Consider the following 15950-nt stretch of genomic DNA (forward strand, 5'->3'; position numbering starts at 1 on the left):
ACACACACACACACACACACACACACACACACACACACACACACACACACACACACACACACACACACCACACATGGAATTGTCTCTATACAAATATTTGCTATATTAATAACAACTGGTACTTGGCGAAGAAGGGAAAGGTCAATGCAACTTATTTGCTAACATGGCTTGTATGGCAGTGGGGGTGTGTTTTGTTGCACTGTGAGCTGTAGTAACAGCACCATGAAGTTGGACACAGTTGTTAAAGGTAATAGAAAAGCTTTGTGGAACTGCTATATTTACACCTAATGATAGGATAGGGCTTTGTTGCTGGCTGGTGGGCAAGTGGATGGAAAAGTAAGCCTTTGGATTTGTTTCCAAGTTGACAAAGTCGTAATCCTAATTTGAAAGCACATTGAGTAGAGGTGTGGAATGGAAGATCGATTCTAAGATGCATTGCGACGTGGACGATTCTGCAGTGGTGACATTGCATGATTGTTTATAGCCAGCTAAAGTTTATTGTTGATTTTCCAATTACTTCTGGAGGCAATGTGGCATTGAACTGTGAGCAAACAAACTAGGCAAGATGCTACACTAATGCTACACGAGATATTACTTACTGTAAGCAATATTACACGAGAGGGTGTGCTTTACCGTCATTATTGGCACGCCAGTGATGCAGTCAGGAACGAGGCGAAGCCGAGTTCCGCGAGCGTCACTGAAGTGCCAATAATGTACGGTAGGTAAAGCACACCCTCGAGTGTAATATTGCGATTATACAACAGTTACCAACAAAACACATCCAAATGTATTCATATTGTGGGGCAATTCATAATAAAAATGTTTCGCTATTATCCGTTTCCCTGTAAAGAGAAGAGTTTTTGACTGAGACATTAAATAGTCCCTGTAGCAGCGCTTTGAGGCGCCGTCTCATCAACACAGCTGAGCTATCAATGCTTGCGTAGTGGAATGAATTCCAGTAGGCTATATGCTCCGTCTTATGTAGATATGCTATTTTTGGTGAACGACGGTGGGCGACAATGACACCGTCGTACAATAAAGACTTCATCATGGGTCCATTTGGTTACAATGATTTGTTTTGTACACTTGTTAAATTAATAAGGAGGATTTTACTGTGTACTCATCTTTGTGAAGGGCCTGTCTTAGAGCTGATAAGTTAAAAACGTTTTCTTTTGGCAGGAGAATATGTTTTCGCTCCTGTCCATCTGAAACTTTCCACACTCACTCCCAGTAGGCCAAGGAAGAACCTCCACCCCACATTTTTCTAATCAGCCTTATGGTGGTGTGATAACAGTGCTTCACGTTTTGGCCTATAACTCTTGAACTGTAGGTAGTACAATAAATAGTCTTCCCTGGATCAAGACACAACTCCCCAGTCCCCATAAAGGCTATGCTCATTTCTGCCTGACTAGATACAACATCCCCAAATTGGAATTGCATGTTGAGGGGCCTCTATAGAGCGCACCTCCAAAACCGCTTTAACTTCTGCCCATAGGGGCCGCCCGCCACAAATGCGAACAGTTGCACCGTCTGTCAGACAAACAAACACTATATCCCCCCCACAGCTTCCTCGTGTCCTGACCGCTGCACCCTACAACTGACACAGCCCAGGCCCAGGGTAGGCAACCAACCAGGCCTGGCCGAGATCTGCGCTCAGAGGAGCTCACCTTTCTAGTTGTATTTTACAGGCAGCACACTTGTGAACATTTTCACAATAGGTAGACTAGGCATATAGAGTTTATATTAATGTATCCGACTGCTGTTATTTACTGATGAAAGAGTAGCCATGTGCAGTAATACAGAAAACTCAGATGCATCGTGGTGCATTATATTGTTAAAAGCCACAAGTGAATCGTAATCTTCATGAGGCCAGGAATAGGATCACACCTCTAATGTTAGACCGCTGGTGCTGCCTAGTGCCCCTAAATGTTATTTTATTGTTGCATTTTTAAGCTCGTATGATCCAAACAAAATGTTAACATTATAGAAACCTGTCAGAAATTCTGTATCCAAAACACACAAGCACGCGTCTCACGCAAGCACCAGAAGAGATTCAGACTTGGCTATAACCACTTATTGTAAACATCACTGTTCAGTGTTCACGTGGGACTGATTGGTTGTAGCCAGTAATCTATTGAACAAGTTGTAGTAGTCTACAGTTTATGATTTGTTATTTTGTTTCAGTTGTGAGAATTGCAGCGGGGGTTCTCTTTCAGAACAGCAAACTAAGAGCCTGAGTCCTGCTGTTGCTCTGAATTTAGATGGTTATCAGGAACCCCACACAATGTCACAACAATGTGAATCAGAGACTGCCACTGTGCGTGTGTGTGCGTGCGTGCACGGTGTGTGCGTGACTCTCCTCCATTTGTACAATGCCGCAGCTCATGCGTTGCCTATTCAAACCTCCTCTGTCCCTCTCTCCTTCCACCCCTGTGCTTTTTATGCAATACCTCATGACTCACCTCCTGTCCTGTAAGTTCAACTTTTTCTCTGTCACTCTCTCTCTAGTTTTCTCTCTTTGTCTTTCTCCCTTCCCCTGCTGTCTGTGCCTGACTGAAATCACTGATGTGAGGTGTAGTTGAAGGGGGCTGTTGCAAAGGCTGAATGCTCTCTAGCTGTTTCTGGCTGTGTCTTCCTCTCCCCTGTGGGGTGCATGCAGGGCCCAGCTGGCAGTCAAGAACAGCCAGTTGAACTGGGAAGGGGAGACAGAGACGGGGATGGGATCCAGGTGTGCACAGTTTTACCCATGATGGATTTAGATTGTTACTGTTTTTTCACCTAGAGTATTTACAGCACAGTTGCCAGGGATTAGCATCAATTTAAACCAAACAGGAACTTTATAATTACACTACAGTTAGTTAGCACCTTGCAATTTGTGATTGGTTGAGAGGCGAGTGGTGATATCTCAGGATAACAGCACTCCGAACACATACCTAGTTCACCTTACCTATAACAGCGGCCGCTGTCAACTGTATTTACAAACATGATTATTATTTAGATTTTTGCTGATATAAGGAACGCTGGCTTCAGCCATGTGTCTACAACCACAGCACATTACTGAGCAATATCTCACGGACGCCGGACGGTAGTCCCTCTCATATCTTATTGCTTAGGTACAGTAAGCTCTATTTACTTAGATGTCGCTCAGATATCCTCAGTATCTTAAAGGACAACTTTGTTTTTTTACAACCAAGGTTTATATTTTAGCTTGTAATTAAAGTAAATTAAAGATGAGTGATCATTTTTTTTTCATTTACTGCTTTCTATAGTTTTGGCAATTTTCGTGATATTTTTTACAGTGGGCGGGGGCATTCTGTCCGGTGGCTAAATATGCCTTTTTTACACAATAAAAAAGGTCCTGTGGTCTTTGATGGCCAGATGTGAGTTATTGGGGACTAGAAGAGCTACTGTAAATAATAATAAAGAAAACACCGGGTTATTGTGTAAAAAAAGACATATTTAGCCACCGAATGCCCCCGCCCACTGTAAAAAAGATAGCAAAAATTGCTAAAACTATAGAAAGCAGTCAATTTAAAAAAATGTACACTCATATTTGATTTACTTTAATTACAATCTAAAATATAAGCCTTGGTTGTAAAAAACTAAAGTTGTCCTTTAAGGCCTGCTTAACAACTGCTTTCACACCATGACACTGATGAAGATGCACTTGGCTTCGAAACGTTAGTCAACCTGTATACTAAATTAGCGCCTTGTAAATAAAAAGGCGTTTAATCGTCTGAGATGCTCCAGTGCTTTATTCCTCTTGTCTGCTGCTGTGTCCCGCTCCTGTGATGCACCGGATCTTTCTTCTTGCTTTCACACCTACTGTACTTTCAAAACTGCTTGTATTCAAACATTAAGGATATAGTGTAACACAAAAAGAACAATAAACTATATAATTTAGCCAGCCGAAGATATCATTTTGCACCTGCTCCTTGACCACTGACCAGCCACCGTAGCCTACTGTAGTTGGGGCTTGTTGTCATGGTGACACACTACAGGGTTCCATCAGAGGAGACGGTCACATGTTCTCTCTTCTCTTCTCTTCTCTTCTCTTCTCTTCTCTTCTCTTCTCTTCTCTTCTCTTCTCTTCTCTTCTCTTCTCTTCTCTTCTCTTCTCTTCTCTTCTCTTCTCAAATATAGATGGATTACAGAGGAAAACAATTATACATTTGAGTTTGAACGTATAAGAACTGGAGATAAGAGGGTGAGGAAAGGAAAGTGTGAAAAAAGAGAAGAAGAAATGCCATCAGTTCTTGCTACTTTGTCAATTGCTTGTCTTTTTTCACTGGCATATGCTGGCATCCCTGTCCCATATTTGCCTCTCAAAAAGTGGGTATTTTGCGAGGCCTTACATGCTATATCTATTTGTCGGAATGTGGGCGAAACCTTTCTGGTGACTTTTTGATGATTGGTTTGAGTGGTTGAAGGACAGCCGTCTGGTATTGCTTCCCAAGTTCCCATGCTCTGGAGGGGCGGTCACAGAGCATGTTCGAATGATGATTGGTTTGACTGGTTGAAGGATAGCCGTCCGCTATCGCTTCCCGAGTTCCCATGCTCTGGAGGGGCGGTCACAGAAGCTAGCTAGTAGCTACAGTGGCCGGCCACAGCGCTCCTCAGGGCGGACACAGGCAGGCGGCTTTCTCTGGCCGGTGCTGGGAACTGACAGGACACAGACAGACAGACAGACATGACTGCCGTAGCTTGTTTCTAAACAAGCTATTCATTTTTGCTGATACATAGATCACGTAGTTGTTCAGTATTGATTAGTACTGCATAATACAGCCTCTTTGTTTTCGCTGTGTCCACTCCGCCGGGTCTCTGCCTGCCCGGCGAGAATGGCTCGCACCGTCAGAGACCCAGAATGCAAAATGACAATATTGATTTTTATCATTCAATAAATAAGCATAAACATTGCTCCACATGAACAATGTTGGTGTAATTAAGAGATTCGATAAGGCATTGAACCCCAACCTGGGGTCTGCGAAGCATTCGCTGGGGGTCCGTGACACCCTGTCTCATGAAAGTTAATTTTTTTTTATTTTTTTTTATTAGGCTATGTGCCATTGTGCCCCACTCTCTCTCTTCCAATGTTATGACTGGCTCTAGCTGCTTTGGGAAGTTGCAAACAGATGTCGTCAATCTGGGAAAAAAAGTAAAAATATTCCAAGTAATCAATTAGGGCTGCAACAATCGATTATCTTCTCATCAATTACCTTTTCAGTTAATCAAACTAAGCAAGAAGTGCATTATTTTAGAATAATAAACAAATACATATATCAACAAATCAATGTAAAATAAATTCTAATTGATGTTTTATGATCGGCTAAATCGATGCCTGATACCACTTAAACGTTATAATTCGTCATAAGTGTGTTGTGCGAAAATAGCTCACAACGTATCCCAGCATGACACATTGTGCTTGTAGATCTGCTGTTTTTGCTATTTTTGAAAATGTCTTGTTTTATTAAAATCTTTTATTTTCTATAATTGATTAAATTGATTAGCTTGATTAACTATTACACCCTTATGGAAGGGATATTATACAGTGAGCTAAGCACAACAAAGCCATGCAATAAATAATGAGGGCAGTTTTATCAATAATCAACCTTTTTGCTCATGATCTCATCATTACATTACATTACAGTCATTTAGCTTTTTATCCAAAGGGACTTACAATACGTGCATTCAACATAGGTAGGGAACGAAACTACTAATCACCAGAAGTCTTAAGTGCATTTTCTGCTCAAACAAGCAACCAAGAGTATACAGTACCTAGCGCTAAGGTAAAAGTGCAATATATCAGCTACCTACTTCTCATCATCTCACATGCCTCCTGCTGGTCAGAGCATCCTGGTTCTTTGTCAGCATGTTTTATGACTATAATATAGTCATAATATAACAATATTATTGTTGGTTGCTTATGCTGTTTGCTTGTCCTATAACATAATGCTTTGTGGAAAAAAATGTGTGTCTTGTGTGTCTCACTGAAGTGTACCACAGCACTGAAAAGTTTGAGTACCAATGGTGAAGGTTGCCAAGGGCAAGGGGGCGGGGGGGCTGGTGCTGGGTCTGGGTCTGGGGAGGAAGGCCGGGTGACAAGGCAGCCATTATAATCCTGTTGGAGCCGGCAGCTAGTCAGAGAAATAGAGCAAGATGGTGTGTGTGTGTGCGTGTGTGCGCGCGCGTGCGTGCCAGCATGATACAGCAGCAGCTTTTGTGTGCTTGTGTGTAAGCTGTGTATGAGCCAGCATGAAACAGCGGTTGCTTTTGTTAATGTGTGCTTGCTTATCTATGAGTTTTATTTCAAGCATTTTGTAGCGAGTGAGGCTACTTAAAATTGGAAGTATCTTGTGAAATCCCTTTGACATCTCTCTCAGATTTCTGTCACAAAGGTTTTAAAGGCCCATATCAACGTCGTACATGTCATTGTCTATTTACAGTGATTTTTCCAAATGGCTTTCTGTTTTAGAGTTTACATAGGTTTGCATTTTATGCTTAAGATCCCTCTTCAAGATTACATTTGGCTTTAAAATGCAGCACTTTGCTGCAAACAATCATCTTTGTTTCAATCTCTTTTGTTCCGGTAGGTTAGCAAGCCTACAGCTCAAATCATAGTTGTCCGCAGGGTTCAATCAGGGGTAAAGCGAGCCCAAAGCAGACCCTGAGTGAAGCACTTTAAAGACCCACTTAATGAGAATGACTGGTGTCTCTACTAATGATGCTGTTGCGGTTCTTTAAAGTATAAAGTGTTGTATAGCTCAATATTGAAACGCTAGAATCTTTAGATGTGTAGTGGCTACACATCTAATGATGACTTGGTCTAGCCAGGGAAACCGATGTTCTTTAATATCAAAAGTTTATTTCTACTGTAAATGAACAGGTATTAAGGAATTAGGACAGGAGCACACATTAGATGCATGTAGACTAGAGCAAATAAGTATTAATAATATTGGAACGTTTTCAGTAGTCATAAGCAAGGTAAACAACATAGGTAAAGTAAACAGAAACTCAATTGTCCAACTTCCTGTGAGTTACAGTACTACTGCAGGAAGTAGTAATAAAGTCTCTTTATTGCTGTAATTATTTTGGCAGGCAACGGTTACTTGGTTACTACCACTTACTAACCCTTACTAACCTTTTTGCCTTTTACCAACCTAAGCATTTTTAACTGAATTCACATACATGACCAACCAGTGAGGCCTGCCCCCATTAAGTCACTCACTGTCAGAGGTCAGTTAGTCATCATGAGCACAAGCAGTAAATAAGTCAACTTATAGGTGGACAAAGTTTCAGAATATATAATATTACATACCCAAACAGGCAGCCCCATTGAGTTACATTACATTACTTAAATGTGGTTGTAAAGTCAACAGTCAACTTGAGGTTTATTCATAACAGATGCAATACATATCATTGTGTTATAGACATGAAATATGGCTTGATGTTGTGTTGTGTCATTACATTGACTTGATATTGAATTGTGTCGCTCATAAAATTGGTCAAACTAGTTCCGGAGCTGTACTGTTGCTTCATAATTGTAACATGGAACAACTTTAGGAGGCAATGGTGAGAACCTTCAGGATGAAAACAAGGCAATGTGCATGCTCAGCGATTGAGTTTGAAAAAGCACTCATTGCTCTATAAAATTCTTCCTAAAAAATGACAATGTCCAAATTCATCACAATGTTGACCAAAGACATTATCATTTTAAGCCATCCTATTTTGTAAACTGGAATTAAAAGTCTATTGAAGCTCAGCTGTGAATTACACATAACAGTCAAAGTAGATCCATCAGCTTCTTCTGCAGTACTCTGTCACTGTCACTGACCATGGTCGTCTTTCACACGTGACACAACCCACTAACCCTGCCTTTCAACAATGTTTCTGCAACACAAGTGAAAAACAACCCAGAGACTCCATTTAGGATGAACCACAATCACTCATTTCCAGATTTGACTTTGGAACCAGTGTTGATTTCGTTGAATAAAACTATGATGAAAAATGTTAGTCGAATACCTTTTTTCACTGACGAAAACTAAATAAAAACTAAGCTAAGATGACTGAACCTAAGACTAAATATTGACAATTTCGTCAACAAATAAAAACTAGACTAAACTGTTTGGGAGTGACTAGTGGAGAAGAGATCCAGTAGAACTAAGACAAGTTATTTTATGGTTTGTTGCGCTAGGGTGTTGCGCTCTGAAATAGCAGATCTACAAGCTCAACAGCTTGTAGATAGGCTATTTCAGCATGCAACTAGTTGTAAAATCAGCCATCAAGGCCCGCCAAAATACATTTTAGACTAAAATCTTGGTATTTAGTAAACTAAAACTAGACTTAAACTAAAACATTTCAGATGACAAAAATATGACTAAAACTAAATGGAATGTTATTCAAAAGACTATGACTAAAACTAAATCAAAGTTTGCTGTCAAAATCAACACTGTTTGGAACATGCATAAAAAGTAACAGCTAACAAGCATAGTCTGTGACAAACCTCTTTGATTGTTGTACCCTAATGCCAACATTCAAATCTTTGTGTTACAGTATGCTTTAATCCCACAGAGACGGTCCACTATTATTAAGTGGAGGGCCTATATGGGTCAGTGTAACAGTGTTATCATCTGCATTGTACTGTACATCACATTGTGCCTTGGCCTTTGTGCTCTACATTTTGTTCCTTTGGCTTTCCCATTGTGTCGGACCTGCACTGAGAAGGGAGAGATAGGGATTAGGGGAGAAGACGGGCGAGCAGGGAAGGATCGGTCTGGACAAAACAAGGACGGTGAGCAGGAGAAAATGGGATGAGGGCAGAGAGATGAAGAAGGCGTGCAGAAGACAAGAAAGCGATGAGGGGGAGTGAAAGGGTAGAGGAGGGGAGATATCCATAAATAGCCTGTTCTGGACTCCTGTTGAACCTCTGCCAGAACCTTCTGTTGCGCCTTCCTGTGTTACACACACACAAAGGCACCTCCCTTCTCCAGTTGTTATTTCATGACCAAAGCGTGTTTTCATTCTAAGAAACAGCTATAATCTCAGACCTTATCTTAAGCTCAACTTGAACTTGACATGAGATATTTTGCACGCATGAACGCACACACACACACACACACACACACACACACACACACACACACACACACGCACACACGCACGCACGCACACACACAGAAACCTTAAAGCAGCACCTTTATATTATCTGGAAACCCAAAGTAAACTACAATGTGATATGATATCTTAACCACTTCAACCATAGTATCCTTATTCTGCATGTCATAATAGGGGAACATTCTGCAAAAATAGCCAATCTACATGTGTGAACTTGTAGATTTTCTATTTTCGGCAAAGAGATGTGATGTAGAGGGGGTAAAAGGAGGGGGGCAAGTATAGCAGTATAGTATGCTATACTATGGCATGAATTCATATAAAAATAACCCAAATTATCTTTCAAATGTGTGAGGAATATCATTTACAAAATGTATGTCTCCCTTTTAACCTGTTATTAAGAGCGCTGATATATAGACATACAATATTACTAGAGGTACACGTTGTTGAATTGTGAAGTTAATGAAGTTCAGTGAAAACCTGAGATATACTGTATTCAGTATTAGCATCATACAGTACTTTGAGTTTACTTCTTAGCATATTGTCATAGAGCAGTGGTATAAGACAAATTAGGCCTAACCCTTTATTCATTGTGAATGGATAAACTAGCAGAAAGAGGGAGCGAGAGAGGGTGGAATCAGTTGGTTAACTGAATGAAGGTGTCTTGATTTCAACTGCTTCTTTAATTATTTGAGGTTGTGGCGACAGGCCAGGCTGGGAGTCCTGTAGTGGAGAAATAATATTTGCCAGTGATGCAGTAAAACAAACAAACAAACAAACAAACTTATAAATTATGCAATACCATTTTTGTTGCGGAATCTAATCTATTCATGCCATGGTGAGTCTGTCTTTGTCTGATATTGTAGTGGGCCTCCACACAGGGGTGTACTGTATACTGAATATATTATATAGACGATCATAGTTGGTTTGATTTCTTCACTTATCCCTTACATTCATGAGAACACGTTTAATTCCTTGAAATGGCACTCATCATCATGGCTTTGCAATGCATTACTGTACTTTGCAAACAAATATGTTCAACTTTGATGACTCAACAGAATCAAATATTCCAGAGGTTATCTCTTCTGGTCTTTCCCCTTACTTTCCTTTAATTCAGGGCACTCTCTTTTTTAAGCTTGGATATTACTTTGTACAAGCTAGCCTAAATATAGATATTGCTTTTCCCTGAACTTGCACTTTACCTTCCTTAGTGGGTTATCCACAAAATAATGAGTGCAGCAATGAACGGGACAGTTAGCATAATGTGTTTTCAAGTAGCCTAGCACTGGCTTCAAAATGCTTTTCATGAATTTCATCTCATCATGACTGTTTTTTTCCTTTTATTTGTTCTTTTCTAGGTGATTTTGCTCATCACCCCCCCACACCACCCCCACCACCTCCTCCTGTCCTCCATTCATGAGCAGTGTGGCTGGGCTTAGCAGCAGCAGCGGCCATGGATGACAAGGGCTCAGTGGGGAAGATTAGCGTGTCCTCAGACTCTGTGTCCACCCTCAACAGTGAGGACTTTGTGCTTGTCTCTCGGCTGGGGGACGACACACCCTCGTCCACTAATAATGGTAGCGATGATGAAAAGACAGGACTGAAGGTAAGGCGGGCTGGGCTGATGGACAAACGTTCAGTAACAACTAGAAGGGAACTAATCAAAGCACTAATCAAACCTTTAAAAGTAGGAGGAGAACTGATTGAAGATGGTGGCATGTTCCCTGGTCCCCTTGCCTTGACAGTAGCCATAATTCTGATACATATTTGATGAACAGGGGTGTAACGATTCTCCAAATCCACGGTTCAGTTCAAACCTCAATTTTGAGCCACAGTTCAGTTTATATATATTTTTTCCCACCATTCTTCGTTCTTTTTCTTGTTTGTTTATGAGTGGGGCAAATCAACTATACTTTAGAACATGAAGAACATTAAAGAACAGTTGCTGGCACTATTTATGAAGACAGATTAATAATGCATAAATTACAGTATATTTTCATTATTCTAGAAAACATTGTTCAAATTAACTGATTAATGGGTTTCTCTGTAATTATAATAAAAAAAAGAAGGAAAAAAAAAATATATATATAGACACATATGTGCACATGTTTTGTAAGGGTAGTTTCAATCACAGATACTTTAGTGGCATGTTTGGCCCCCTACAAGTGCAAGATTCAAATCATCAATTGGAGTGGAATCATCAAACCCCCACTTGTCGAGCAATACAGAAAACGATGACTGTTCCTAATTAGCCTGCTAAGACATAATACATATAAAAGCTTCAATTGAGCAGGAACACATCTGCCACTTCTAGCTCAATATTCCAATGATAGGCTTAAGTGGGCTGTGTATACTCGTTAAGATGTAAGAAGTTTCACTGTTCAGACCCCCCGGCAAACATGTCTAAAACACTGTTGCTGTTATAGACAAACACATTTTATTTACTGTATATAGCACCAAATGACTCAAAACTACATATACAGCTGGTCAAGACCATACTCTTTAATTCATAGAGACACAACAATTTCCCCATGAGCAAACACTTGGCGATGGCGGCAAGGAAAAACTCCCTTTTTAATGGGAAGAAACCTTGAGCAGAATCTGCCCCTTGCTGGGTTGTCATCTGCCATGATTAGTCGGGTTGAAAAAGAGAGAGGAAGAGAGAAAGAGATTGAAAGAGATAGGGGGGATAGAGATGCACAGCAACAACACTAATAACAATAACCACTATAATTACAGTCTGCAGCCATAGTCTATGGAAACCCTCGATCTGCAGTCCGCAGTCACAATCCATGAAACCTGTGGGACGAGAAAACACAAACTCCAGGAAAGAAGTCAATTTACTTGGACATGAATGTGTACAGGTGGGGAGGATGGAGGAGATGAAGGAGGAGGAGCTCAGTGAACCAGGGAAGCCTATAACGGCATAACTGAGATGAGATGAGAGCTAGTCCAAGGCCAGACTGACCCAGCCCTAACTATATGCTTTATCAAACCTTTAACTTGTTGTTGCTACAGTAGCGATAGAGCTACTATACTTGTGCAGGTGCATTCTATAGTGAAAATGCTATAAGACAACCTACTGTAGTTGCAACAAAATTCACCACACACCCACAGTTTCACTTAGTGGAAATTAGTAGTATTTGACATGTTTTAAGCCAAGCTAATTAGTTAGCACTAGCAATATACAAAATGAAAGGAAACCTCCTGCCAAGTCTTGCACTATTTCAACAGCATTCATCTGAAGTCACAGCCATACACTTAAAGTTATATATTATAAGAATTCTAGTACAACTATGTATTAGAATTCTTATAATATATAACTTTATATATATAACTATGTCGGAGAACGAGAAAGACGAAAATACAACGATCTGTCTGGAGGCTTGTGCACACTACACCGAAAGAAGGTGTTCTGCAGTGCCTACAAACATTTAATCGCAGTGTTTTGAAAACAATTTGCACCAGACAGCAAGCCAACTTCTGAAGTTTTACAGTGAGCTCTATCAAACATTTTTGTTTTGTCTTCTGTGGTCGTTGGTCCACCATTGCCGAAAGTATTGCTCAACATTTTTGTCTAAAAGGTCATTGTCAATCTTTTCAACAGTTGAGGCTGAGTTTCAGTTAATTGTCAAACCAAAAATGAAAATGATTTTATTATCCAGCTCCTCGCCCACATGTCATCAGAAACTCATAGCAATTGTTTTGTTCACACAACACATTATGGTTGAGGTTTGCTTGGCTGTGGCCCAGGCCTACTACAGTATGTCAGATACATTGTCGGGTTCAGGTCAGGTAGTAGACCTTTTCACACATCATGGGCTCATGAATCTTATTATTCGATTTTAGAAGCGTTACACCCTGATATAAATTCTATCATTGATTGTAATATGCTCATGTATGCACACATCACAGTGTGGTTATTAAGTCATGGATGTTTGACATGTGTACATAAATAACTAGTTTCCTTAAATCAATCTTTTCTCCACAGACAGATTTTGGCTGGACTTTAACAAATCAATTCGCACTTTAAAATGCAATAAATTTCAATGTGACAGATTACAATTTGACAAAAATAACAAGTTTCAAGTATCTGTAAGTTGCTTTTCATACCACAGTCAAATGAAATGAACGGTCTTCCTTGAAAATTAAGCAAACTACTATGATATACTTTGAAAAACGATCAGCAATAACATTAGGTTCTTTATACTGTACCATGATTTGTAGTCAATGGGCTAAACATGCCAGACCACCGGTATGGTCCTTTAATCTTTGTTTTATTCTTGCTCAACTGAAAACATCTCATCAGAAACTGTGTTATAAGTCGACATACCGATTGCTCTGTGTCACAAAACACTTCTCCATCTTTTTGAACACACTGATTTCTGTTTACTCAATTCATTCTTCCTACACTCCATTGAAGCCAACCATTTTTATTCTTTGCCTTTCATACGTATTCACATTCAAGAGGTCTATTTTCTTTGTCTGTGTACTGTAGGGAGTACTTGTTGCAACACCAGCTGATATTTATTTACAAGGTCAGAAAAGTCATTTTCTATTCAGCTTGTCAGTGAGGAAAAGTTTGGGTTAATTTTAGGGCAACATCACCCATCAATCACCAGTCAGATATTAATATGTTCTGCCTATCATGGCAAAACGCTTGGTTCCGCATCTAGTAATCAGTTAGCAGATATTGCTCATTATAAAAGCGTTAGTTCTGGAATCAGATTGGCAGTGAGCCATGTATTGTTTGCCATAGCATAATAGCTAGGAGTTGCTTAGCAATGCATATAAACAGGGCAGAATTAACTCTTCGTAAAACCTTGATAGCTCAGTGTTTAATTCACAATATGAATTACATTACGTTTAAAAACGGGTTTATAAAAGCAATACAACACTTAACGTTGTATGTTTTGGCTTTTAGCATCATGGCTTTGACAGAGCTGGGATTGTATTTGCCATGAAACACTCCCTCTTGGGTGCTATTGCTTAAACAATTAGTTTTGGGTGATTTACAGTATGTCCTAGTGTGGCTTGAACCCCTTGTCAGAGAAAATAGTTTTGAGTGGCGCAGATTTGACTTTTCACTAAGTGAGTGAAGAGGATGCTATGAAAAGACACATTTACTAGCCTTTATCCTGTGTCAGTCCCTAATGGATTCACATTACCCCTCCTCTCCTCTCCTCTCCTCTCCTCTCCTCTCCTCACATTTTGTACACATACAGTATGATCTTTTACCAGTTCAAAAATGTTATCACATTTCCTTTGATAATGTAATTGGCTCACATGTTCATATAGTGTCCATTAGACCACACCATTATTATTGGACTGTATTTTGTAAAGCTGCTTGTGTTGGGAAATGAATTTTAGACTCTGTGTCGAAAGCTGCCAGGCGATGGCATCAGGCCATTAAAAGTTGTGGCAATTTCAAATTGCTGCAGAAAACTCATACTAAAATGTGTTTGATCTGTTTCCAGAAAATGAATAATAATGGCACATATTGATGACACAGTAATTATGTAGATGGATAACATAAACGGTTTGTTGTACTGTAGCTAAAGCTTAGTCATTTCTGCGACTGCCATTAGGAAATCCCACATTACATGCATTCTTACTGTACCGACATCGTGGTGGAACCACCCCATTCACTGACATTATGGCCATTCATAATTTCATACTTTGGTTCTCATAAAAGCATGCTGCACTGTCGATGCACATTTCCTCACCCTCCAGTCAGTCCAGTCCATCCAGTCAGCGAGCGGTCAGTGTGTTCTAAACTTGTTGTTTGTTATGCAGGTGATTTCTGAGGAAGGGGTCAGCTTTAAGGTCAGTCTGTTCTCTCTCTCTCTATCCTTTTCTTTTCTTCCTCTCTCCTTCTCGTTCTCTCTCTGTCTCTCTAAAGCCTCATTTAAACTTTGTCGCACAAAGGTCTCGTCCGGCTTAGATAATTGACTTTTAAGTGATGAGCACAATGCATTGTGTTGCTTGAAAATCAGTCATTTATGCCGTACGACACCATCATGCGACAAAGTGTAATGCTCAATTTATACTCCGTCGTACTGGCTGAAAATGGCAGATCTACAAGCTCACGCCGTCGTATGACAAAGTATAAATCTGGCTTAACTCGGTTCCTTCTGTTTTTTTGTTTTTTTCATTGTCTAGCTCTTTGCTCTTAGCTCTTTTCTCGCCTTGTCTTTGATGTGATACCGTGGTGATTCTGTCTGTGATTTGTGCCCTTTGTATTTTGATTGGCTGTTGAGTGATTGGCCGTCGCTAGCCCATTGTACTCTGTTGTTTCCGTGATCCTAGTAATAGACCCACCCTTTCACAGTAGTATAGCGCTACCCATCCACAGCCCCGACGTTTAGCAAGACCTGAAATCAACAAGGCCTACCCCGGAGATTTTGAAACAGAATGTTCATTGTTTACAGTATATGGACTCGTAGAATCTACTGTTGCCTGACAACCAGGGGGAAGGAAATGCATTTTTAATTTCCTTTTCAAATCTGAACTGCAAATGTTTGCGTTCGTTAACTGCATTTCGATAATATTAGAAATATTAAAAAGCCACTTTCAGGAGGGATTCGGGATAATTAACCACGTTTTTAATATCACAGGAGATATAAGTATGAGGACAGAAGTCCATAGCTTATACTCTATCCCTTGCACACACATACACATTGTTTCTCTACTGAACTATCACAGTCATCTGCTGGTCTAATACACATCGTATGCTATAGGCTCACATTTGCACACATTTGCAAAGCAGCACACACACTACAACAAAGTAAGTGGTGCCAGGCACAACAAACCCCGCCCTCCTTTAACCATATGAACCCTGG

The 15950-nt window shown here is 40.1% G+C and overlaps 2 protein-coding genes across 3 annotated transcripts in view; both read left to right on the forward strand.

The window, feature by feature from the left end:
* rc3h2 (ring finger and CCCH-type domains 2) overlaps window positions 1–15950 on the forward strand; it is a 309407-nt gene that overhangs the window by 40045 nt on the left and 253412 nt on the right. The window lies entirely within an intron of this gene.
* rabgap1 (RAB GTPase activating protein 1) overlaps window positions 1–15950 on the forward strand; it is a 111810-nt gene that overhangs the window by 6126 nt on the left and 89734 nt on the right. The window contains exons 2-3 of one of the 2 annotated variants that reach the window (XM_084047478.1): window positions 10467–10714; window positions 14905–14934. In XM_084047478.1, coding sequence (XP_083903604.1) covers window positions 10562–10714; window positions 14905–14934 — 183 coding nt within the window. In that variant the 5' untranslated portion in view covers window positions 10467–10561. The remainder of the gene's footprint in view (window positions 1–10466; window positions 10715–14904; window positions 14935–15950) is intronic. The other variant, XM_084047479.1, reaches the window with a different exon arrangement.

The sequence above is a fragment of the Gymnoscopelus microlampas genome (assembly GCF_963454915.1).
Source record: "Gymnoscopelus microlampas genome assembly, chromosome: 21".
In the NCBI taxonomy this organism is placed as follows: domain Eukaryota; kingdom Metazoa; phylum Chordata; class Actinopteri; order Myctophiformes; family Myctophidae; genus Gymnoscopelus; species Gymnoscopelus microlampas.